This window comes from Salarias fasciatus, chromosome 22 (assembly GCF_902148845.1).
Source record: "Salarias fasciatus chromosome 22, fSalaFa1.1, whole genome shotgun sequence".
NCBI classification, from domain to species: Eukaryota; Metazoa; Chordata; class Actinopteri; order Blenniiformes; family Blenniidae; genus Salarias; species Salarias fasciatus.
Window position 1 is genome coordinate 20,941,692 of NC_043765.1, and position 26,738 is coordinate 20,968,429.

Below are 26,738 nucleotides of genomic sequence, written 5' to 3' on the forward strand. Positions count from 1 at the left end.
TCATCCAATAATAATAAACTGGGATTCGCTCCAGCACCCTTCACTGAAAATGGATAGAAAATTTCATATTTATCAGCAATGTAGTTATCATGCCTGTGTATTTGCTTTATCTGGTATATTCTTGAGTTACTTCCTGGTATTAATTGTTACTTTATCTTATTTATTTATCTATTCATTGATTTAAAATGATTCAATATTTTGAGCTTTTATTTAATTTTAGTAGCTACTATTCTTCCTCAAAGCCTGTGTGTAAACAGTTTTGTGTTGCATTATATTTTTGCTTGATGAAGTGAAACAAAAAATGGATAGAAAGAAGTTGTTTATCGTTGAGTTGATGAACAAATATCAAGACTGATCTTGATTTTGTGTCCAGAAAACACTTTTTTTTTTAGTTATTTATCAATCAAAGTGCATGTTTCTGTATTGCATTGTCCTTCAATAGGTTATTCCACCCTGACATTAAATGCCATTTGCCAAACTTTTTTCTTTTTTTTTTTTTTTGGTGTGTTTTGAGGATCATGATGACCCGGGTTGGGATGTCCCACATGTCACATGCTCCGACAGTGTTTTGGCCGTTTGTCCCGCCCACTCTCACGCCATTGGCCAGCTCTCAGTGGCTGCTTCCTCTGATTGGACCAGCTCGCTATCCGTCTTAACCGTTGGCGCCCAAACCAGGAAGCGTTTGTAAAAGAAGTGGTGTGTTGGCATTCTGCAGATTTTTTGGATCAAAGTACCACAAAAAGTCAATTCCGCTGTCCTACGTGTCCTGTTAGCAGCCGCCGGGCATTTCGTAATGCGGAAGCGGCTCCAGTAAACGTCGAGTTTTACCGAAAAACAGGAGCAGCGTGAGTACCTCTGTGGATGCAATGAATGAAATCTGCCTCCACTTTTCTACATTAACATTTGCACAGTAGCATTAAATACGGCATTTAATCCAAGTACCGTATCCGCCCTGCGGTAAAATCAATATATCCTGCAGAGAGGATCAAGAAAACGCACGTATCGTTGCTTTTCACCGTCACTTCTGTCTGCAATGCATGTGTATTTGCTTATTTTCAGCAAAACAAATGTGTTAAAATGTGTTTCTAATGTGCTTCGAAACCAAACGGTGCTGTTTGGCGCTGAAACTAACACTTCTGTTCCCGATTGATTCGTAATGTTTCTACATGTCCAGTTGTTTACAGTTTCACGTGACACGGAGATTTTGTAATGTATTGTATTGACTGTTGGATCAAGAGCGAAAAACAATCATATGACCAGAGATCATTATTTCACAAGAGCTATTTTCTATCTCCTAACTAATGAACACCTATGCATCTGCCATGAGCGCTGCTGTGAAGCTTTATTGTAACAAATGGTAAGTTACTGAAGTGAAGGAGTGTCACAGAAAAACAAGTCAACATGAGACAAGAGGGCTTGTGTTTTATCTGTTCCTGGGTCACAGCAGATCATGTGAGTCACTTGTTTTGATTTAGAACAAGTTTCACCCCCAGATCCCCCCCCTGGCTCTTCCTCAGCTGTTCAGGCTGATTAACCTTCCTCAACTTCCAGATACTCATGGATCCAATATTCAAAACTTGAGAGAGGAACCATTTAAAATATAAGAGGAATTCAATTAGAAAGAAAAATTAAAACTAGAAACTAGAATTCGTAGATGAACTGTTTTAATATTCATGTTTTAAGCACAGCTTTAACATTGTTTCCCTTGTTTGACACAGCTCCTCTTCTTCAGTATGTTCTGCAAAAACAATCTTCCTGTCTTTTATATGCATCTTTAATTGCCCAGTTTATCATTAAAATAGTAACTGTTTAATATCCACATGTCCACTGTCGCGCCGACCAAACACTTCAACCCCAGTGATTGATTTCACTTCAGCTGAAATGAATTAATTTTATTTAGGTGGAGCCAAAAGCAACACCTCAAGGCACCTTTATGGAGGAAAATCCACTATTCCGAATTTTAACCAACAGAAAATCGATTAAAATCGTGTTTGATGGCAGCACGGCTTGTGCTTGATCACATCAGCTCAGAATACTGCAAGATGCACCACTCAGTGCTATTTTTCATGGTTTTGTTGTACTTGGATGATCTCAGTAAACACTGCATTTCCTTACATTCTATATAATCTTATGTTGTTCTCAAGAAACAAAACATTTCATGGTTGGTACCATACTATTTGTTACCAGTATATTTGTCTGTATTTTGATTATTCTCATTGTTTCCTTGAGTGAAACTTGCCTGTCAGTGCAGCTGGCTTTATTGGGAAGTTTCACTCCTAAATTAATTTGCATGGCGCAGCTCACCTTGTTTAGGAGTACTTTGGCAGGTTTTACCGCGCTGGGAATCGGCCGAATCTTTCTAATTAGGAGGGAACAACTGTCTTAAAAGCTGCGTTTAAGAAATTCCGGCTCATCTGGTGTTAGTCTGCAGTAAATTTAGTAAAAGTGCTATAATGTGTAGAGATACAAGTCTAATTGGTCTTTCTGTTTTAGTGTATGTAACTATTAATATTGTATCAATTCCATGATTGAATCTGTCAATCCACGTAAAACTTCAGTGCACAGCTCGTCGTCTTCATATTCCTCTGAAGCAAGTACAAAACATGACCAAGTGCTGAAGTAAATGGACTCCATGTAATGCAAGTAGGCTGTTTTTCACAGCTTAGCCACAATATTGTGCTGTTATGTCACAGTTTAACATAACCAGCAGCTCTGAAAACCTACTGCGTCCAATTGCAAACATCACATTTGAGCAATTTCTCCTCTTCCTTTTGTCTTTCTCTCGCTTCCTTTAATTTGCTGACTGTGGTTTCCAGCCACCGGAGAACAATAGCAGTGCATACATCCTCCTCCGCCTCTGCCAGCACTAACCGTGTTTGAAATGTAGCTGAAGACGATGTTTTCAGTGTATGGTAAGAATCCAGGAGCTCCCAAGGCAGCGGCGGCCTCCCATGAGAAAGTATCAGTCAGCGGCGGCAGCCAGCCACGCTCTGTGAACATGCTAATTCAGTCTCTCTCCTCTATTCCCCTGCCACCATCCCAGCCCCCCCCCCCCCCCCACGCTTGTTCTTCTTCGATACACACTGCTACATTTTTTTTTTTCCTATTCACCTCTCTGTTCCCCCCATGTGCACACCTGCATGCATATTTTTCTCTCTGTCACACTTAAAGATGGTCTTTTTGTTTTTTGTGGTAATCAATTACGATTAGTGGAGCATGGCACGGTGCATGGCGAGTGTTATTAGTCAAAGCCAAGCGCTGGGTGGGTGAAACTCTTTCTTTAAGCATTCGGAAAGCCTCCAGCCAGAGAACATGTCAGATATTCTGCTCTCATCAGAAAGAGCAGGTATGTCCCTTTGACTGATGCTGGTATTTTTTTCCCACCGTTTTTAAACAAAGAGCCGCTCCATTGATTGATGCAGCATGTTGTGAGCGAGAGCCTGTGTGGAACTCGGAGCACAGAGTCTCCAAAACAAACAGAATTTTACAACTTTGTTTAAAAAAAAAATATATATTGGACAAGTTGAGCCATTCCGGAATCTATACATGCACAGCTCCTATAGCCAGGTTTTTTTTTTTCCTGTACTGTAGCATATGTGAAATCAGTCACTTCCATTGTCATATGTGGCGCCTAAGTATAGTAGCTGTATTTATATCATTGTTTCTCCCTGTGACTAACCCCTGAGCTGTCAGGGTAATCAAAGAGAGCTCATGGTGTGAAGGGAAATGGTGTTGGGCTAAATGAGTTGGAGAGGAAGTGCACACACGGCGAACGTAACACACTCTGGAAGGTGGTGAGAATTAATTCAATTATGTCTCGCAGATGTATGTGAAAGATAAACCATCTGCCTGATCAAAACTGACTACTCCTCTGTATGTGTGATCGTGTATTAACTTGAATCCTGCCTGCAGATTCCGCAAGTTATCCGGGACCGCGCTAACGGGAACAGAGCTGTATTTGATTAAACTAAGTGATCAGGTGTTACAGCGAGACTCAGCTGTGAAACGCTCCCACTCAAATGCCCGCTTTTCTGCTTTTCTCTCCCCCCCCCTTCTTGTTTGCTGTCAGGCTGAGGAAGCAGAATGGGGAAGAAGGATGCCAGCGCCACCAAATTACCAGTCGATCAGTACAGAAAACAGATTGGTGAGTCTTCTGTCGCTCCTACGCTGGTGAATCCGTTTGTTTACTGACGGGGAATTAGTTAACCCTCATGTGACTGCAGTCGTATGACTACTGGCTGCAGAAGTGAGCGAAGACTTCTGACCTTGTTTCTAAGATAACTTGAACCTTCTGTAAGTGTGACATGTTGGTGAATGTGGTGACGATGCTAATCAATATGATTTGTAGTAGTGTTTGGGTGGGAAAACTCTGCTTTCTCTACTTTCTGGCAGACTTAAGATTTTCTAGGTATGTTGAATGGATTAGGAGTTATACTTGCCAAATTCTGTCGGTGGATTTAGAGTGACCAGTGACCACACACACATACGGGAAAAATATCCAAACTCTACATAGGAAAGCCCCCACCCAGACTGGATATTCTCCTTTTGAGGGATCACTGCTTGGAAACAGTTTTTAAAAGAAAAGTCTTCATGTTATTTGATGAGTCAAATGAACTTTTGCCGCTCACATAGCAGTTTGTGCACCAGATGAATCACAATTCAATCAGTATATCAACTATAATCAATATATTTCAAGTAAAAGACTAACTTTTGTAAATTAGTTCATGATGTTTTTGACAACAACCATCATCTCCAATGCAAAACTGAAAAATGTTGTAATATTTGGTTTGTCTTTGGCTGAAAGTAAACTGCATTACAACCAGTGTCCAACCTGTGGAAGTGAGGGATGAGCAGCAGCTCAGGTGAACGGCCGTGAACACGCAGCGCTCGGTGAAAGCCCCGAACCTTTGATTTCATGTTTGAATCCGTCCTGTCAAAGTTTAAAGCCGCTGTAATCCTGCAGTATTTGGTTTCCCTCATCTTTCCACTTACATCATGAAGGCCTAAGTGAAGCGGCGTGGTTGGAATCAGTGAAAAGATCGGTTGCCTTCAGGGTCCCGGTTGTGGTTGCTTGAAGATCCCAGCTCATATCATGTCTTTCTGTTTTTGTTTTTCTCCTCTGAAGAAAAGAATCAAATGTTGCCAGTGGCTTAGTTTGGTAATTGTCTGCAGCTCTGACTGATGCAAAGGTTTTGCTTTGTATCCCAGGACTTGCACATTGTTAGCAATATGACTTGTAATAGTCTATTTTGACACAAAAGTGATTTTTTTTTTCTCTTCTTCCAAACAACAAACTGAAGTTCTTGGCCTCCATCAGTCGGGTGACGGTGCTTCACTGGACTAAAAGACAGAGCAGTGTTCAGGCACATATTGTCTCTTATAGCCAAATAAAAGCTGCGATGTAATTAACATGTTTGGACTTTGGGAAGAAGTTGACTACCTGACAAAAACCTAAACAGGCACACCGGGGAAGGTCCTTACCCTGATTTTATTCTGTGGCTCCGCAGAAACATTGGTGACTATTGTACCACCCAGTGGATTCTCTGGCTGTAATGTAAATGTAAGCTGTCTAGACTAGCACGATGCCAAAGGTTGGTGTTTTCTTTAACTTATTGACAAGTGACGTTGTTTTCTGAAATCTGAAAATGGGAGTTAATAAATATATGACACAATTCACCAAAATCTAAAGTTTTACAGAGGATACTTTAAGTCTAAGCCAAAATGACTGCTTCACATTCCATTAATGAAACACATCTGAAGACACACAGAGGTGAATTTGATCCTTGGTGGGTCTTTAAACTGTGGTCCAGATTCTGTATCTCAAAAAAAAAAAAAGGCAGAGGCCTCAAAGTTACTTTCTTAACTTTTTCTTCATTATTTTTGAGTATCAAAACGTGGCAAATGTAGCTTCGTGTATTTATTCTCTGTTTTCCAACCCTGAGCTTGTTGTGAGCTCCTCCTCTCAGTGGACGGACGATGGACGTCTGCCGGGTCCTGATGATTCACATCCTCACATTATTCCAGTTTTTGCTCCCGGTGAAAATTTTTGAGGATCTCATTTTGTCATCAGGTTTTCTGTTGATAATTTTCACTTTATCGCTTTTTTTTTGTGCATGCAGGCCTCACCTTGATAACTAAACCTTGTACATCTAACACGATGGACTACTGTGATACATAAACCCTTTAAACCAGATGCAGCTTCACCACATCTGTTTTCCTTGTATTTTCCATCACATGTATGTTGCTGTTGCCTCCTTTTTTGAATTTATTTGTAGTAAATGTTTCCATGTTTGTGAATATGACGTTGAAGTAATGTAGTGAAATGCGATCCATTTTCAACTAAATATAATTTCACTCTTTTGCGATGCGTGTATGGTGAATGTTGGTATCACGTTGGCATTAAATCAGCGCTGTATCGCTCCGTGCTAATGTGTGTTTAAGACTGAAAGCCGTATTTGTCTTTCTCATGCAGGGGCAGCCTGTTAAGAATAGCGTCTTTCCTCCCAACTCCACCAGGCCGAGCAGATGTTGCATACGTTTTCATGGCGTTACAGTAGAATCGGATTATTTAGCCGGCAGATATCTCTTAACCATCTGCCCATTATGTAAAAAAACTGCCGGGTTCAACAAATAAGAGGGAGTTGTCACATAACAAGCTCATTTCCCACTGCCACGTCCCTTACCGGGAGTGCAGAAAATCAATTTGTTTTTAGTTCTTCCCCATTTTTTTGTGTTTTCTTCTTCAGCACATCTCATCAATTCAGAAATATATGTAAGACTCTCGTCAGAGACACTCTGGTCCCGTCTCCGCCGCTGCCTTCTTTCAACCCCTCAATTTCTCCCGCCTTTCTTTTCTTCTTGAAAAGAATGGCCATCAGGCAATTTTCAGTGAATCTCTGTTTAACAGCAAAGGTAGAAAACAGAGTCGGGGGGTAGAAGGTGGACAGAAATGAAGCCTTCAGAGATAGCATGGGGCTCGGTCCTCTGAGAGCTGGAATTGGGTACACATGGTAATTTGAAATCGTAATAGGAGGCTTATTCATGGAACATCAGCGGCAGTCCGGGCCGGTTGTCGAGCCGTACCATCATCTCTGCTGGAGTGCTTTTGTCATGTCAGACGGCCGTCAAAGGGCCACTGTCGACGCTCGCTATTATTAAAGCCGTTATAATTGACTGCCCTCGGGACAGGTAAAGGCACGGCGTCCTTACCTGGAAGTGAAAGCGTGATTGCTGCTGCTCGACAGAACCCGGCGTCGGTTGCCTACACAGATAATAACACTCGAAATGTTAAACACGAAATGGAAAGCTGGAAATGATAACCTTCATCGACAGTTAGAATAAAACAAGTTTACTCCTGTGATATCGTACTTCTGTCTGTAGCAGCAACAGTTGCTTGTATTCATTTATTTGCTTTTACATTAAGTTTTTCTATAAATGGCAGGATTCTGCCGCTCGTCTATTCCGGGAGCGAGGAATAAATCTCTCCCGCGTGTCTGGCAGCGGTCCTCCAGCTCCACCACCCTTCATTCTGGCAGATGCCAGCGATCCGCACCATGTGGTCACTGACGATTTGGCTGCCATAGCAGATAGACGAAGAAGGAAAGCGCAGTGTGAGGAACTGTCAGACACGCTGTCAGTGTGTTTCCTGACTCGTCCCAGGGCGCTCGCACAGTCGTGGTCAGGCTTTCCAAAGCACCTTGCCTCTCTGTGTTTGTTGCATATGTAGGAAGCTGTGTAAACATACAAGCACAGGTTTCTTTTTTTTTTTTTTTTTTTTAAGATACACTCACTTTTTTTTTTTTCAATACCTGGTTGAGATCCCATATCTGTATAAGCCAGAGGTGTTTTTTCAGTTCAGGGAACATGTATATCCCGATCGATGCGTCTGATGCTCATATTGAATGCATCTTTTTAGAAATGTATTATGAACAAGTTTAGATTTTCCCAAAAGGGAAAAAAAAAAAAAGTTTTTGTGAGGGAAGTGATTCAAGCCTGCATGATCTCATGCACTGATGTCTTCGTCACCAGCTTCTTTTGTCTCTATTTTAAATGCCATTGACCATATTTTTTGTGAAAAAGGTCAAATTTCTTTGACAGTGTTCAGGTAGCTTTAACTATTCACGCTGAAGTAAATCAGCTCGTATTTATTGTTTACCTGTTTACAGCAGTACATCTCTTTCAGGGAGTTTTGCAAAAAACGGCATCAGATTGGAGCAAAAGTTTCAAAAGCCACACCGGAAATCTATGTAACCTCAAGGTTTCTCAGTTTCAAATGTGCTTTTTTTTTTTTTTTTTTTCCTTTTTGAAAAGCTTTCAGAAGCTGGATCAGTTCTATCCAGAGCATGGACCGGCAGAATAAAACAGAGGACGCCGTCAAAAGTGTCGCACATGAAGCTCGCCGGAGGCAGAAAAGCAATTTCATCAAACATATAGAATTTGTTAAAAAGGAAACAAGACCTCAATTAGAACAGTCCTTTAAGTAACGGCTGCCTTGTTTTGTTCTGAATCTGTAAACTGCCTCGCAGGAGGGGATGTCAGGACAGACCATCAGAAACATTCCAGTGTTTCTCAATGGGTGACTCATCTATTGACAGACCGAGGCTCCAGGCAGCAACCGATGACTGTCTACAGGAAAGAGAAGTAAATCACAGTGGAACAAAGTAATATTAGAGTCTAATAACATCTACAAACTCAATCCAAACACTTCTCACCATCTGAGATACAGCATTTCCAGTTTTTATACTGTAAAGGAGGAGTCAAAGCACGACAATAACGGAAAGAAGATGAGCTTGATTCGTAAGGAGGGTCTGAAAACTGAAATTTTACTTAATTTCATGCAGTGGTGTTAGATTTTCATCGAATAAGCATTTGTTTTTCAAAATAAACTTCTAAATAAGGGATTTAGAAGTAGTAAACTCTTTTGACTTCAGTGAATATCATTAGAACAGCTTTTTTCTTTTAATTGACTCCACTGAAGTTTCCTGTGATTCAGACAAACTGTGATAATCTTAGTTGTCTGCCGCTCCACTATCTTCAATTTAATGGACAATTTGCATGACACACAAATCACATACCTTTCCCCTCTTCCTCCTCCTGAGTGCTCAATCACATGTGACTAATTTTAGCTAATACCCCCTACCTGTCTCATTATGCTAAACAGAATAATAGCTCCAGATAAAAAGTAGTTTCTCCCGAAGTCCTCGTCAGATGGCAGCGACAAACAGGCAGGAATAATCCGCCAAACACCGTGACCATTCCCTCTAATGGAATTCACACTAAGTGGTATTGGGCACACGTCCGCCTTCACTTCCTCTTGACATAAAATCAGTGATGAGTCCAATAAAAGGCCCACTCAGAGAACCCCCCCCCCCCCCTCCAAGCAGGCACTCCAGGCCGCCTCACAAGGGTTAAAGCTCCTCCGAGACGCGCCATTGTTGCCGCTGTACGGCGATGCCTTTTTCAGCGAGGCAGGCGGGAGCGGGGTGGGAGGACAGCGTGTCGCCCCGCTCAGGTAGATAATTGGTGACAGAAAGTGTCTACAGCACCGGCGCGCCGGGGGGACCTGCAGTGACAAATAGGGGTGCTCATAAGCCCAGCGCAATATCATGTGTATAATATGTTTTCAAGACTCACACAAACAAGCCTCAGGGAAAAAAAAAAAAAAAAAAAGCCAATGTGAAGCTTCAAAAAGTACAATGCTGTAAGAGCAACATTACAATGCATTACACAGCCTGATGTGATTCTCTATTGTACCGATTCTTCCCCCGGCTCGGTGTAATTATTGTGATTTACCTCCAGTTAACTGCTGATTTTAACCAGATGCTTGTGCATGTATCAGAGTTGTGATGAATTACCGCATGCTGACGTTATGCCTCGGCGAAGACGTGGAACAAATTCATCCCCACAAATTAAAATCATATTGCAGCAGGTGCACTTTTTTTTATTTTTTGGGGGGGGGGGGGGAGGGATTCTGCAGAAGACATTATTACTCAGAAAATATCTAACTTTATAAGTTTAAAGCCTGCTCGTGTTCTGTTGTTCACTTTTGTATCTTGTAAGTTGTGGTGAAGAAGTTGCTCCCCGAGGACACAAAGAAAGTCGAGACTGTTTGTGTTCTTTCAGAAGTGCACAACTTGTTGAACTTAACTGGATACAGGAAGTGTGCTGAAACAAAGATGATGAGTTTTTACACTTTTCTTTCAGAGGTTAACTTGGTTTGCACATTAAATTTTCAGCATTTAGAACTCTCCAATTCTCCTGGTACCTTAATGCAGAATAAGATAGCACAGCTTGTAAAGTGTTTTTAAAAAGCCCAGAGGCATTCTCAGACATACAGTTTGTCCAAATCTCTGTTTTTGACAGTTTGGCTGAAGAGAAATATGTGCATGTGATTAGCTGTTCAGTCTGTCCGTTTTTAATTCAACCACATAATTAGAGCTGTTTTGTAATATTTAAAGATGAGTTTTATTACTGAAGAGACACAGATTTGTTTTTAGATTTTCAGGCCAGCAGTTGTCATGAAATGTTGAATTATTCAGGTTGATTTCCACTGTTCTTCGTCCATACCTGTGTTTGTTTTGTATCGATTTTTTTGTGGATTTCGGTGTCGGATCTCTCACTGTTTTCTACATTTGCAGCCTGAAAATCCTCACACATTTGAATGGCAGGCAACCTGCAGTACCCTCCGATCAGATTTCCCTTTCTCCACTTTTTGACAAGTGGAGGAGACATCCAGTACGCCCCCCCCCCCCCACCCCACCCCACCCCCTCCCTAATGAATTCCCACTCGCTCACTGTCTGCTCCTGGCAACACGCTCCTCATTTCTATTTGGCTCCTCCGAGTCAGTGGGAGGTGAAGGAGGAGCTCAGGACCGGGGGGGATGAAGGGAGCAGCGGAGGAGAGACGGCTGAATCCGAGATCTCATGAAGGAGGAGGAGGAGGAGGAAGACTGAGCCACTGCTTAATTCCAGGTTAATGATGATGTCCTCCCTCCTCCGGCTGCTGAGAGCAAACCCTTCTCAAAGCGTTCAGAAAGCAGTTTGTTTTCAGACGGACCTCTTTGTCCCTCCACTCAGGGTGACTTTAGTGCAAAGCAGGTACTCTCTGCCTCGCCAAGGTCGCTTGTTGGATCTCAATCTCTTGTGACTGTGAAAGTTACTGAACCTCAAATTGTCCCCTCTCGCGGCTTAGTCGCAATTGTTGTCTGAGCGTGAGAGTGTATGTAAGTGACCTTGTAAAGCATAGCGGTGAAAATACACCATTTAAGTGAACCACTTACTTTTTCTTCACTGTTTCCTCAAGCTCACTGTAGTATCCAGTGTGTCGACACTGTGGAGATTAATCTTCTGGATGCAATGCGTTAAAACCTTTACATGTGACCTTCTCTAAACCTTTCATTAAGACAGATCAGCTGTACCAAAAAGTGATCGAGCATTTTAAATATTAGAAAGGAAATATATGCCACATAAAACCTTTAATCACACTCTTCTGCGGCTGTAATTGATGTAAATTCCTTTTGAAGTATGAGGCACTTTGCACCGTGCGGCACTCTGGAGGTTATCATTGTGCATCTTGACTCCGTGCGTTCAGGTTCAGCGTCTTCGTGGAGCGCGTGTCCCGGGGTCATCGTTACGAGGCTTTATCTTCCTCCACCAGGCGGCATTAGAAATTAATGAGAAACTAAACAATGTAAAGCGAGTCCGGCGCAGCAGCAGCAGCCGCTGCTTGGGCCAGACTAATATACTGGTTATCAAGCACTAATAAGAGTGTTTATGCTCCACCTCTCTGCTTTATGAAATACAGTGATTTCCCACTGTTCAGCTTTATTGATCAGAACAAACAGAAACTCATCTCCAGCTTCGTGGCTCTCGCTATTTTTGGCCCAATCAGGTCTGGATGTAACTTTGAAGAAAGGTTCTAGGATAACCTCTCCAAGGACTCTGGAGTGTGACCGCAGCCTGTGTGCTGGAGTCTGTTCTCACACAGACAGAAGTAACACACACACACACACACACACACACACTGTTCAGCAAGCTGTTGCCTTTCCACCCTATTGTTAGCAAAGTTCCTTTTCCTGCAGTGTGTTGTTTCTAATTAGACCAAGACAGCCGGCTCAGCCTCATGCGAAGCACACACACACTTTGCCAGGTGGCCGGTTTGCCCACAACACTCCCCCTTTGAGAGTTGAGCCCAGGGGAAGTGGAGTCAGCGCAGGTGAGCTGCGAGCAGCTCAGGCTACAAACAACATTTATGGCATTGTGAAGGCGGTGATACTCGGAGGAATATTGTTCCATTTCTCATTTCTCTTTTCCTGTCTTGTTTTGTTAGATTTCCGTTCTAAACTGCAGCTAGAGACGGACGTAAAGGAGTAGTTCGGCAATTTGGCGTAAGCTGTCTGTTTTCTTTTTCTGCGGCAGAGATTGAGATGAGAAGATCAATACGACTTCCACATCAAGCAAATACGACGCTACGGGCTGGAAGAGATCAATTTAAAAACTGGAAATGGGAAGAAATATCCAGCCTGCTCCTCTCCAACCGAACATCTGCTCAGCAGCACCGACACATGTTGCCTGTTTGTTTAAACGTTCCAGAAAGTTAGCGGTGAAAGTGTCACATAGTTTTCTGAGCTTGAACATATAGCTGTTATTTATTAATATTTTTTTCCCCTGCTGTTTGGTGTTTGTTTGTCACACGTGCTTATGATTATTCGTTCTTTGTTGTTTTCAGGTAAGCAGGACTACAAAAAGACGAAGGGTGCGCTGAAGGCAACTCGGCTGAAGGCTGAAGCGAAGAAGAGTTCTTCAGGATTCAGGGTGAGTCAGCCGGAGCTTCTACTGCGTACATCTTCCCCTTAACTCTTGAATGAACAGCTAATTTTACAGATGTAAACATAAATAGAAAGTTAAAGCCTTAAGTCAGACTTATTTTAGCTCGCAGTGTCCAGACGAGTGTGGTGACCGCTGATTGACATTTCTACGATGATTGGTATTTTCGTTGGCTGCTGCACGGTGCCACACCATTGAAACTGGGTCATTATTAGCTGAAATCCCTGGCCTGGTTTTCTCTTCGCTGGCTGCACAACGCCACATGTGAACACAGAACAGAAAGACTGCGCTGGCAGAGTCGCTGATTTTCACCTTTCTTTCTTCTCATAATACTACTGGTGCCTTTATTTTATTTATTTATTTTCTCATTTCGGTGCAAAAGTGAAGAAAAGTTCACTTCAGCGCCGTAGCATCCCTGAAGAAAGGAAAGCTTCCACAGATTATCAGCTGCAATAACAGTCTCATGTCAAACATGTGATCTGCATTAATGTTATCAAGTAAAAACATCTGTGCGGGATTGATCTCTGCATTAAAGCATTGAAAAAAAAAGTTACAAAAACACACCATTGCCCATTACTGGGAAGAGGAAAACTCTGGAAGAATATGTAATTTTTTTAAGAAACGTGAAAAGGGGAAAAAAGCTTCTATCTTCTCATTTTTAATCATTTCTTTTTTTTTTATCATAAGCTTGATTCCACACAAACCCATAACTAACATAATCCCTGCTACATTTATTCAAGTGCAGCTATAGATTCCCTCCAGCTCTTATTGATGCTTGAACAGAAGTTCCTCTTGCTGAGTGTATAGCGACTCCGGTTCTGGGCTTTGACAGTCAAACGACGCGGTACAAGCGCCTGGATTGTGCGCCTCAGTTTCATATCACAAACAGTGAGCGTATAGAGCGAGTCAGAAGCTGCAACAAGATGTCTGAAGCCATCCGCCGTGCGCCTGGCCTCACTTCCTCTGCAGGTTTACTGGAGTCTGTATCGACTTGAAGCTCTGTTTTTTTGTTTTTTTGTTTTTTTTGCTTCCTTGCCTGCGCGGCTTGGCCCATCTGTGATTCAGCTCGTCTGCGCGTCTGCCAACCATCTTTTCCCCCATTTTTCTGTCTGTTTGAACTCATGTCTCACTAGATCACTTTTAATATCCCAGACACTTGGCTGTCTCGGCGTAGGAACTTACTGTACGTCCCTCGATAATATAACAATCTGCTGTATAAGCTACCTGCAGTAATGAGATTTGACTCTCTTTCCCTCTCCCGGAAAAGTCTAAGAAGAAGAAGAGATGGCCGTCAACTAATGAGGTTTACAGTTGTGCATTGTGTGGAGAAATATAAAGGTTTGAATCGCAACTTTTCAACACGCCATACATTTATTGTAAATTTAATAATGAACGAGAACAGACATTTGATAAACCATGAGAAAATAGAGAAGCTTCCTCACAGTTCCATCAGTCCCCCTAAAAAGTACCAATACGATTAGATACAGTCATGTTTTGTAAATCTTATAGTTTGAAGCCAATTTAGTAAAATATTAAAGATGTATGTAGACGTGGCATTTATTGTTTGCGTGTTAAATTTCCTCTCTGGGGTTGAAAACGCATTTTGTTTGCTGTACAGTAAAACCCAAAAGGCTCCACTTCCTCAATTAAGCCTCGGTTGCCACAAAAGTGTGCAGCAACGGACAAATTACAGGAAGGATTAAACACTGGGTGAAATGGTCAGGTTTTAAAATATGCATCTCTTAGACATGCAAGGCCTCATTAAACACGTCTTTAATCCAATTAGATTAGTCCATATCTTGAAATATTGATATTAGTCATGAATAATTCATGTTCTTTCATGCCCAAGACGAGAGGAATTTTCAGAGGTCGGATTAAAAATACCTCTGGGACGAGGATATTAAACTGACTTAGACCTTTTGGCCCCGAGTTCGATTGAAATTCAGCCCAAATGTAATGGATATTTGGACACGCTTGCTTTCCCATCAAGTCCTTTTCAGCGCGATATGAAGTTGAAGAAGTGATTTTTTTTTTTCTAACACAGTGCTGTGATGACAGTAGAAAGCTTTGGTCGACTGCAAACATTTGGCTTTTTACCAGTCCAGTTTGGATGTTGGTGGCGTCTTCTCTTCATTTCTCCACCCTGTCCCCGGTCGGGACGGCGCTCTCAGAGGCAGCTGGCATCTCAGAAGGGCCAGCAGACATGCGGGCACGGAGAATCTGGCAGCTGCCAGGGCAGCCTGTCTCGGGGCTGTCCCAGTAACAGGGCAGTCTGGATGAGCTGGCACGGGAAAGGATGGAGAGGCTGCGAAGGAAGAGGCGAGGGAGGGAGAACTTCTGTTCCCACATCAGTGATCAGTTGTCAGGGTTGCTGGGGAAAGAGGGAAAAAAAAAAAAAAAAAAAAAAACACCACCTGTTGTATGTGTGGCGGTTCTTATGCGCACTCGATGAGTCACGGCGTGTTTTCGCCCGAACACGCGTCGGTGGCTGTCGTGGGGTCGCTGCAGCGGGAGGCTGGAGTCCGCCGCCTCCCCTCAGGTCGCCCGGAGAAGACGCGGCGCCTTCAAAGCTCCGGCTCCGGCACATTATCTCGCTGCACAGGAAACAAGCCTGCTGCCTTTTCTAATTGGCACACTAGCCTTCTGTTCAGTTCTGCACTGTTTTCCCTCGGTCTTATTTAGCCGCCGAGCCCAGAAAGTTAGGGGGAAAATTGCTTATGGAATTGGCAGAGGATAGAGACTCCAGATAATGACTCTGGGCATCCTCCAGCTGTCGCTCGTGTTGTATAAGCGGGTGAGACCATATAGAAGAGGGCTTTTAAACCGTGTGCATCGGTTTTGCTCTGGAGAACGACAGAAGGAGTCAGTCAGGCCAAAGAGAATCGAACCTAACCTTCTGAATGAGATTCTGAAAATTGATTCAAAAGTTCTGGTGAGCAACATTTATCTGTTCGCAGCAATGTAACTCTAATCATGAAGCAGCTGTTTTTGTCTCGGGGCAGTTTTGAATAACTTGACTTGTACTTCAGCAGAAGCATCCAGGGTCATTGTTAATATATTCGGAAGTTTAAAAAAAAAAAAAGAAAGAAGTCATCCCTCCAAACCATGAAGGATTGCGATGCTGAAAATCTGGATCCCAGCATCAGCTTCACCCTCCGACTGACTTTTCCATCGTCCGTCATGCTCCTGCAGACTCCAGCTTCATGAGGCTCCGTGACACTATTGAGTTTGTCAGGAGGAGCTGACAGATTCTGAGGGCGGGAAGCTTTTTAATGTCTGGGAAATTGTATAACCCAGAGAGTTGTGATGGTGTTGATAAGGCTCTTCCGTTTCTCAGAAATATTTTCAGAAAAAAGAATAATCCCCAAATCCTTCAGGAAAGAGAATGCTGTATTAAAAATCCAGATTTTTTTTCTGCATTTCTTTTTTTTCTCGTGGTTCCTGTACCTTGTAGACAGTATGGAAAATTACAGGGAATTTTTTTTGTCTGTCAGTCAAGTTAATCAGGACATTATGTGATGATGACCAGGAATCACATCTGAACTTTAGAACATCCTCAGTGCTGTAACTTAGCATGAGTTTGCCACAACAATGACAAGTGCAGTAAATACCCATCCTGCCAAATGATTGAAAAGATTTGTACAGTTCGTAACATTAACTCAAACACATAATTCTGGGGCGGGGTTTTGGGTGGACGGAGTGGAAGTGACGTATTTACGCATCTACCGGAAGTGAACGACCTCTAGTTCCTGTGGGTTTTTTTTTTCTTGATTAATTTTGATGCTCCAACTGTTAGAAGGTCCAAATTTTTATGTTTCATCCATCTACTCTTCTCATCAGAACTTCCTCAGTACTTCCCGTTTCTTCCAAACTAGCCACAACAAGTTCGTGACACAAAATTCGGGTCACATTTGGTACTTTTGCAGCAAAAACCACATTGGCATGTAATATGTAGTATTGGTAATATTGGCGGTGTTATAGAATGAGAACAGTGTAACGCTTTAAGCTGTAAGTCATGAAACATGTACGACTTTGGTCATTTTATTTAATTTTTTTCCCTTGATTCCTTTTTATGAACAACGGACAAATGGCTCCTTTTTTTTTTTTTTCTTAACTTTAAAACGTCACTGTGTGAAAAAATTGACCCTCGAAATACTCTTCAGAAGGTACTTACAAGTTTCAGTCTGTATTTTATTCAGCCCTTATTATGGATCTGCTTCAATCCGGGGTTTTTCTGCCATTTTAAAATTGACTTTTGACAAAATTGATTATGAGCAGAGTTGATCATTCTTATTAAAGTACCTTGAATGATCCCTTAATGCACTGGAGGCATGTCTAGCATGTGCTGAAGGAAGACCGACGCGGTCTGCTTGTCGGAGTGGTGCGTTACCTCTTATAAAACTAAATAAACCAGCGGGCTCTTTTGCCTAATGGCTCGTTGCTCGTGCTCTAATAGCTCGGTATTTACCGGCGTGACGTGTGCAGATAAGATACGCTCGCTTTCAGCAGCAGCAGCAGCAGCAGTTGTTTGCGGCTGGCGTCTCGTCTGCCGCCCACACGCAGCCGCCAACCCGCCGGATCCAGCAACGCAGGCCGACTCGCACGTGCACTCGCACACACGCGCTCGCAAACAAACCCGGGAGGAGGATAGAAATCGGACCAGATGAGGGGACGTCTGCTGAGCCGTGGCTTGTCGCCAGGGTGACGGGGACCGGGCTCCCAGCATGCCGAGTGTGCTGCAGCTGCCGCCGGCGCTGAGAGAGCCACATGATGAAGATGATGATGTGTTTGGGCCCCATCCAGAGGTCTCCATCAAAATGTGGGCAGAGAGGCTGTGTGTTTGTGTCTCCGTGCGCGTGTGTGTGTGTGTGTGTGCGCGCGTGCACAAAATGTGTTTGTGAGACGAGGCAAGAGTCAACACAGTGGGCTACTCTCCTCGAAAACAATGATCTCAATCAAGTGCAGGTGCTTTCTACAACTCGAGTGTTTTCACCGAAACCCCTCCAGCTTGTTTTCATAGACAAGTCACTGTAACCAGCTGTTCTCTTTCTCTGTGAAACCTGATGCTAAGGAGGAGGCGAGAGGAAAGGGAGGGAAAAAAGAAAAAAAAAAAACACAAAACAAAACCTGGATTCCAATTTTGCGCGTCGTTTTGTTTCACCAGCGATTTGGTGAATTGCTTACCTGGGTCACAGGCACAACATTTTCTTTGTGATATCGTCGTCAGAATTACAAACACTTCTCTTTGTCATATTTTTCAAAGCTGCGAGAGAACACAACAAAAAAACAAAACCAAAAAAAAAAAGAAAACAATCAAGCCTTCCTGATTTGATAACGGTTCCTTTTCTCTGAGGCCCGGGCAAAATAGAAAAGTAAATCAAGCGGTGGAAGCCTGGCAGTTAATATATGAAACTAAAGTGCATGAAATTTAAAAGTTTTCCAATTAAGCAGGGACTTTAAGCTGTTTGGTGGCTGCTGGGATGTAGATAAATGTTGGCTGAGGCTAATGAAGACCAATGCCGCTGATGACTAGGCACTACAACAAGTACACAGATAGCCGCGGATGCTGTGACGCTTTTTAATTGTCACCCCAACCCCCATCCACTCTGTCAGGGAGGAATTATTATTAGCCCCCCCCCCCCACCGCCCCTCATTTGTGCCGTGGCTTATCTCTGTTTTCTCTTTCATACTCGGGTTTTTTTTTTTTTTTTCCTCCCATTGTGTCGTTTCCCTCTGCCGTTTGGCCACTGGGCTGAATTTGCAGACACACACGGAAATTAGTCCAACGATATTATCTCAAATTGTCTTTTTTTTTTTTTTTTTTTTTTTTTTATTGTTCTAAAAGCAACACAACTGCATCTGTTGTGTTGCTTTTTTTTTTTTTTTCTTGTTCATTAAAAAAAAAATCTGCATAAAAGAGAAAACGGACTAAATTAGCGTGGAAGTATTTTTGATTTTATATAATAAGAAGACGCCTCCCGACGCCTGGCAGTAGTCGTGGTATGTGCGGCTGGTTTGTCTTGAGTTTCACTCGCAGCCTTTTGTTGTTGTGGCTCAGTTTGCCATTAAGGACTCGTTTCCACTTTGGAATCAAATATTTCTTTTTGAATAACCTCTAATCAGACTGTACTCTGCGCTCTTTTAAAGCCCTCCAAGCTCTCCAGTGTTGATTAGAAAGTTTGCCGCTAATGAGTTCTCTTGATAAAGAATAACTGGCATTGTTCAATACTCTGAGTGGCCCTAATGAAACTCCAGCTGATGAAGATTGTAATCGTGTGAGCGCCACATAATGAACGAGCTCCAAATTCCCATTTTCAAGTTCAACACCACTCCGTTGGAAAGCCTCGATTTGTTTGACAATTAACCAATAGAGAATCTAAAAAGGAAAAAAAAAAAAAAGGGAAAAAATAGGCCATTTTGTTGAAGAAAGTTTAACTTCTCAATAAAAGTGGCAGGGGGACGATGAACGGTGAGCACAAATGGGTCTTAATCAGACGGTCATTTGGTTTGAAACACTGCGGTGAAAAGTGTTTATCTCAGATGTTACTCCACTTTTACTCTGTAGTGATTTTGGTTTTTTGTTAATTAATTCGTCATTTGGCTCAACCGGCCCATTGCAAACCCACCAGAGTCTCCGTCGGCTCTTTTCAGAACTGCGGCCTTGATCGGGAAACCGTTCAGACACTGTGAGCACGCGCTCATCAACACTGACCTCTACCTTCGCCTCGCAACTGCAGCATATTCACTTCTGCATAAAGGTTTTTCAATATTTTCCCGTTTCCTCGCATGGCTACACTGCGAGTCAACGTGTGGCTGGTGGGCCTCTCTGTTGTGGCGAGCCGAAAACTTTCAGAAAATAAGATGGAAATATGCGTTTTTATATTATGTTTTTCAAAGGAAATCTTATTTTCTGGACAAAAAGGGGGGAAGGTGGAATGCTTCGAACAGCTGAAAACCCATTAAAATAACTAAAACCACTAACAAATCCAGACATCTTAAAAGATGTGAAACAGCTGAAATGGTTAAAATAGTTTGAACGCCAAAAGCAGAAAAAAAAATTATGTATTCATGTGGCTCAAACTGCTGAAAAGATCAATCTGCAAATGGCTTAATTAACTAAAACAGCTAAACCACTGGAGCAACTAGATGAATCACTAGCGTTAAAAGTAAAAGTAAAAATGGCTTCAAAAGCTAAAAATCCATTCTGCATTGTAGTTTTGAAATTGCCAACTTAAACACATTTCTTGTATCTAAATCAAATCTCGGAGCTCTGTTATGTTCGCTGTGAAGCTTGAACATGTTCCAACGTCTCCAAATGACTTTTACTTGGTGGAAATTGGTTAAAAACGTTTCCTGTGCTCGACCTGTTTACATGTTTTACCTTATTACTGCGTATTACCTAAGAAGTAATTTCATTTAGCGGAACTATGCTTGTGCTAAGGAATCAAATCACCTTAATTCAGAGAACCTAATTTTTTTGTTTGTGTTTTTTTTTTTTTTTTTTTAAGGAAGTTTGAGGTCTTTTCTCCAAAACGCCGTGAGTTTCGTGACCATTAAAGAGCAGCGCCGCGTCAGAAGGTTTAAATAACCGCTGGAGTCCTTCCCCCACGCCGCTCTTGCTGTGCGGAACAATATTGGAGATGTTTAAGCATTCGCTCCTGCCAGTTTTCTGAGCGGACCAAAAACACAAATGAATATAATCCTGAGTTGGGATGGGGGGGTTTTTACGGCCGCCCGCGGCGCCCCCCACGCTCCGGGCTTTTCCGATCCTCCGGGGGTGGAAGTCGAACCCATTCCTTTCCCGGAGCCATTGTGCGGCGCAGCGCATGGCAGCTCGTGCCAGCGGTCATGAAGCGTTTGCATTAGCGGGAGCTGGAGTGGATCTGGAGTCTGTTGTTTGCATGTTGTTACACACGGCGGTCCTGGTGGGTTTGGTAAATCTCATAGAACATTAATCCCTTTATTTGCTTTTAACGGTGATCTTTGTGTCTGAAAACAAAAAGCAAACAGGTTCAGTTTATTACCAGGATGTATGAAAATGTCTTAGGATTTTGATTATTAGATTTACTCTGCTTTTGCTTCTAAAATGTTTTTTTTCTAATGAAAGAATTTTCTTGGTTTTTCTCATAATTCATCCAGATGAACAAAGGAGATTCTCCCTTTTCTAGTATTGTGGCCATAAAGTTAATTTTCCACCCCGAAAGCCTCTGTTCCAGAGGTTCTGAGGCTCATCTCTGTGCCGTTGTGTGTTTTGTAAGCCGGATGCTTTGTGGCATTTGCACAGTAACGTCTTTCATCCGGCAACTCGACCATGAAGCCCATTTTTCCCGGAGTGCCTCCTTGTTGATGCATCTTCAAGCAGCCGCACCGCTTGTTTTCAAAGAGTCTTCAAGTTATTTCTGGGTTTTTCTTTGCATCCTAAACAATTTTCCTGGTGGCTGAAAGTGGTTTGATATCAAATCCCTCATTTTCCACACTGCTGATTGGAATTCTCAATATCTTTGGACACTCTTTTATGTCCCTGTCCTGTTTTGTAGAGTCCAGTTCACGTTTCCCGCAGACCCTCTGACCACACCTCCATCTCTTTCAGGATGCCTTCCTGCTGGTGGCGGCCATCCTGATCTTTGTGCTCTGCGTTTACGCCTTCTTCTACCTCAACCTGAGCACTGAGCTCGATCTGGACGCGGACTGACGCGCCCCACGACACGCCCAAGCTGTCTTCCTTCTTCACGTCGCACACGAGGGGCAGGTTGGTGGAAGTGTCCTCGCATGGCGACGGTGGCGTTTTGATCGTGGACACGGCCTGGAAGTGATCCGCTCAACTCAATCTACAAGTCTCTGGGAAATGGGCCCAATGCATCAGATGGTGGAAGTTTTAAAGGACATATTAAATAACTGAATGATATATTTTCCTTCATGAACTTTCAAGTTGTAGTAAAATTGCTGTTATCACCATGTTTTGATTTTTCTGTGTGTAAACTCGCGTGTATGTTTCGCTTTATGTTGATTGTTTAGCATCTATCTGCAGAAACTGCTTTCAAGAGAGAAAATGAACCTTCTCCCCCCTCCTTTAAACAATAAATCCAAACTGCAGTGGAGACTAAGCTCCGTTAATCATATTCTGCAGAGTCACGTCCCACTGTTTTTCCCCCACTAATAGAAAAATGTAAATCTCCCGCCGAGGCCGCCGTCGCATCGAGACAAACGCCTGCCTCACATTCCGGTGCACAAACCTCTCCTCCCAGATATCTGGGGATCACAAAGTGTGAGATTAGAATCCGCAAAGCCCCCCGGTCCTGATTGAACATGTGTGCGGAATACAGAACAACACATTGCCTCTGCTGCATGTCCATGCGGCGGCGGCGGTGGCGGCGGCGGCGGTGGCGGCGGCGGCGGCGAGACGGGCGTCCTCAGGATCAGCCGCATGAGAACGACACGCTTGTTTCTTTCAATGGAAATTATGGAGATGGCAGGGAGGCTGGAGAGAGATAAGCCCACGTCTTCCTCAAAAGGAACACCTTGATGTTATTCCATTTAGTGTGCATTACTGTCCTCTTCACCGCGCGGTGCGTTTCTATAGAGATTTTTTTTTTTTTTTCCTCGCATGGCTCTTTGTGCACGAGGCCCGCGAGGTGCAACGACTGACCTTCTATCAGCCATTCCAGTCCAAGTGCTTCCACTGTGTGAGGGGTTATTTATTAGCAAAAGAGTAGAGAGTCAAGGGCTTTTATTGTCATGCATATGCAGTTTTCTTTTTGAATTTTGTTCAAAATAGTGATCCCCCCCCCCCCCCACTCTCCAGCCCGTCACCGCATTTCAAAGCGGTATTCTCATCTTTTTAGATATGACAATGTTTATCATACCATTCTGAACAAAAGGCCAACAGGAAATAGACATGAGGCCTTGTGGCTTATTTGATTCCTCACATGCAGTTTTTTTTTTTTCTTTTCTTTTTTTTTTTCTCGTGTGCGTCTGACTGCTCTCATTATGATTCCTGAAATGTGAGACAGATTTCCCGCTTTCAGTTTCTGCCTCTTTCTCCTCGTTTCTCCCATGACCCGCCGACCTCTCGTAAAAGACTACATGTCAAAGAAACCATTATGATAAGCGTGCACCCGTATCCTCGCCCAGCGGCTTTTATCTTGCCTCGGTACATCCAGCAACCCCCCCCCCCCGAATGCCCCCCTTTCCAACACTGCGAGTCACTCACATGTGTAACAATAGATAGCCCGGACTAATAGAGCTCCATACATGACACTTGTTATCTTAAAGGTCACCATTACCAGCCAGCAGAGCCTCGACGTCGCCGCAATGAGAAGGATCTGCCGGCAAAACCTGTTTATTCCAACCCGTGTTTGGCTTGATGAAACATGAGACACTTGTCACAATAGTGCAAAAGGTTTTTTATAATGCTGTATAAACATTTTATAGGCTCCTTTGTCACAGGATTTTTTTTTCATTGCATTTGATTTGAAAAACAAAAACCCATGTATGTTGACGATAAACTATTATTTTTCAATAAATTCTTTTGAATACAATCTTCGTGGCTTTAATCTTAAAATTGCAAAAACATGACAAACATTTCTCTTTTGTTAGATATTTAGATTTTAGTTTTTTTTTTGTTTAAGTTTTCACCACTGAAACATTTATCTCAAAGGTCTCCGTTTAATCTTAAATTACAGCAAACCACACAACTCTTCGCAAAGTAATAATGTACATTTTGAAATGTTGACGTTTAATACACTTCTCGTCTCATCTCAAGCTACTCTTTTCAGTCTGCTGTGGGTAAAATATAGCATGTTGTTTGTCATTGTGGCAAATTTTATCATGCATGTTTTCACAAACTCACCCTCGCACTGGGGTTTTGATGCTGCTTCTCTTCAGTGCAGACAGGAAAGACGACACGAGCAGTGTTAACACCACTCAATCTGGCTGTTATGTTCTTATAAGGGAGTCCTAAGATTAAAACAAAGTTTCCACGAGCTTATTGTTTGTTACTTTTGTCATATATGGAAACTGTTGTTTAGCTCACTGGAGCTCCAGCAGATGTTAACCTTCACAGCTACAGAGACGCCTTCACAGCCCCTAAATTACCAATAGTTTGCCTTTTTAAGTGCTCTCTGCTGTTTTTCACATGTTTGTAATTTATCTAAACTGTTTTTGTTGCTTCATACTTTGATCATTTGAGTTCTGCGTGACTGCAGAGGATTGTATCCCGCTTGGAGTGGAAAATAAAACTTAGCCTTATTGACTCCGACATGCCAGATGAACAGGTGTGCACAACCTATTTACTTTGCTGTTTTGTTTTTTTTTTTGTAGACTGTTACAAGACGAATGAGAAAACGGTCCAGAAAGAGTCAGGGATGCGGCAAGAAATGTATATAAAATGAGATAAAGCAGTGTTTCTGTTTAAACACAATGAGAGCTGATCAGAGTTTTTATTTTAGGTTACACAACTTCATGCATCCTTTCCCCGCAGGTTTATATTTAGCTGTTGAGTGTAGGTGTAGTCATTACCCCGAGCCCTAAAAGTTAATGAATAAAAAAAAACTCCAGTGTCGATTTACTTTTATGTGGTAAAAGCTCACCGTTATTTCTTTTTAGATTGCTTCAATTCCCAGCTATAAACAACAGCGTTCTATCAGTAACGGGTTATTAAATCGTATCGACTGCGTCGTCGTCGTCGGCCTTCGCCGCCTCTCGCGGAGATCTTGTTCCTCGCGGAGTCATTCGCACCAGTGACGGAAAGGACACAAGTGCGCGTGACGTCAGCCGCTCCTCTGCTAATTGACGCTGCTCGCCGACTGGCGTTTGCACAGGAAATTAATCAGGCGGCGGCGGCGGCGTGTGAGCGTTTAGCGTGACCTTAACAGAATTCCTCAGGAGCCCGACGCGCTCAAGTTTTACCTACCGTCCTGTGACAAATGAGCCGGACGCCTCGCGCCCAAACTGCACTCATTAGTCATGTAAGGTATGTCACCAAGAGTAATTATGCCCGGGCCGCGCTCGCAAGCGCACCCACACACACATCTGCGCAGTTTGTGGTCTTTGCTCGACTTTCCCACACTTCAGGCGACGGGAAACGTTTTCATACATGTGTGGATGTGTCCTGAGACATGAATCATAATTATGACTGCAGGAGAACCGGCTCGGGGCATGTGGCGTGCACGGTATTCGCTCTCGACATAAACAAATGTGTATTTTATTACATATTCCTTTTTTTTTTTTTAACACCATGAAGTCATGTGAACATAAAGGCTCGTTGACCTCAGTGTTTCTGAGATATGCTGTGATTTCTGAACGTGTTGAGTTTTTGTGTCCATACTGAGGACTTCTCCAGCTGCATTCAGAGTTTGTCCATCTCCCTTGCTCTCGGTGTGTGTGTGTATGTGTGTGTGTGTGTTTTCAGTATGCAGCGCTGTGCCTGTGGCCATGCTCCAGTGGAGCGCTCAGTCTCTCTGACGGACCGGTGAGAAGTGAGGAGGGTCAGTCCCACCAGAAGCTCATTTAGTCCCTATCTCTTATACACATACACACACACACACACACACACACACACACACACACACACAGGCTGTGTTGGAGTCACTCTGACAGGGAGGCTCATTGCTCCCTCTTTCCCACACACACTGCTGTGCTCCCATTAGGGAGATATAGTGAGAGACAGGACTGATGATGCATGTCACACAGTACTACCGCCGGTCTCACACATAAAGTCTCCTCCCTCCTTCTCTTTCCTCGCCCTCCTGCTTCTCTCCTTTCTCACAGAGTTGCTAAAACGCTGCGTATCTTTCATTGTTTTTACAGTTCCGCTTAAAAACAAAAAAGAAAAATTAAGATAGAGATAAGTCCGAGTGAGAAACGTGGACGTATTGGTAGGTTTGTGATTTCAGAGAATGGAAATGCCGACATTTTCTCATGAACTCTGGGTGTTGCGTTGCATGTAGCTCATCCATTAGTGTGTGTGTCTGTCGTCCTGCATGCAGTGTGTGCTGGAGACTCGTGTTTGCTCGTCACAGCGTGGCCCCGCGCGTCCCGCAAATGCTCCAAATTCCCAATCGAAATGCAGGCCTCGGCCGGCGGTAACGTTAAAAACAAACACGTCAATGACAAACTTGACAGCGATACTTTGGGCGTTTAATTCTCGGCCGACCTCGGCTGTCTGCGCGTCTGACATGAATGCATTAGCGGGATTGCGCCGCGCTGCGGATTAGAAACTCCCTCGCGCTTTGTGAGGTGTGTGGTAATGCCAGACTTAGTGGATTCTGCTGCAAATCGCATCCTCCCATCGCCCTCTTAATCCCTGATGCGCTGCCTAATGACACAGAGACTGAAGAACTCGGCGGGAGGCGAGAGGAAGGCGGCGGGAAAAGTGGCAGAAAAGTTACAAAGACTCAAAAGTAGCTGGATGCGTGTCTTTGTAGAAAACTGATGATTTGAAGGCGACGCGCAAAATTTGGCTCGGTGTATGTGTGTGTGTGTGTTTACAAGCGCTCCGTCTATAATTGGTGTGTTGGAGCAGATAGGGCAGGTGCTCAACAGGTGTGCTCTCTGATACCAATCCCTCTCCATTTGCCTGTCTGTCCCTCCGTGTTTGCACGCGCTCATTGTGTTCTTCACAGAGGAACACCTGGGCTCCGCTGCACCTGGGCTTGTTGCCCAGTCTTCTGTTTGACAGCACACACACACACACACACACACACACACACACTCACACACACTGGAACCCAGCCAGTTCCTGTTACCGGCTAAAGCAGGAAGCAGCAGCTGACATCCTATCCTTCAGCTCCCAGGAGACTCAACACCCTGAGTAAACCGTCCAGCTCAGCCCCTCTCCAGGCCGATCTACCTGGGAGTCGGTTCTCCTGCTGCAGCAGACGAACGGAGCGCTGAGGGCTCTGTTAGCATGTTAA

At 43.3% G+C, this 26,738-nt stretch overlaps 1 protein-coding gene across 1 annotated transcript; it reads left to right on the plus strand.

Annotated features, from left to right (window-relative positions):
• Nucleotides 1-658: 658 nt before the first annotated feature.
• Nucleotides 659-22,666, plus strand: triqk (triple QxxK/R motif containing). The gene is made up of 4 exons (XM_030082182.1): nt 659-845; nt 4,070-4,144; nt 12,728-12,813; nt 21,416-22,666. The coding sequence occupies exons 2-4, from the start codon at nt 4,084-4,086 to the stop codon at nt 21,515-21,517; spliced, it is 249 nt and encodes an 82-aa protein (XP_029938042.1). The 5' UTR covers nt 659-845; nt 4,070-4,083; the 3' UTR covers nt 21,518-22,666.
• The last annotated feature ends 4,072 nt before the right edge of the window (nt 22,667-26,738 follow it).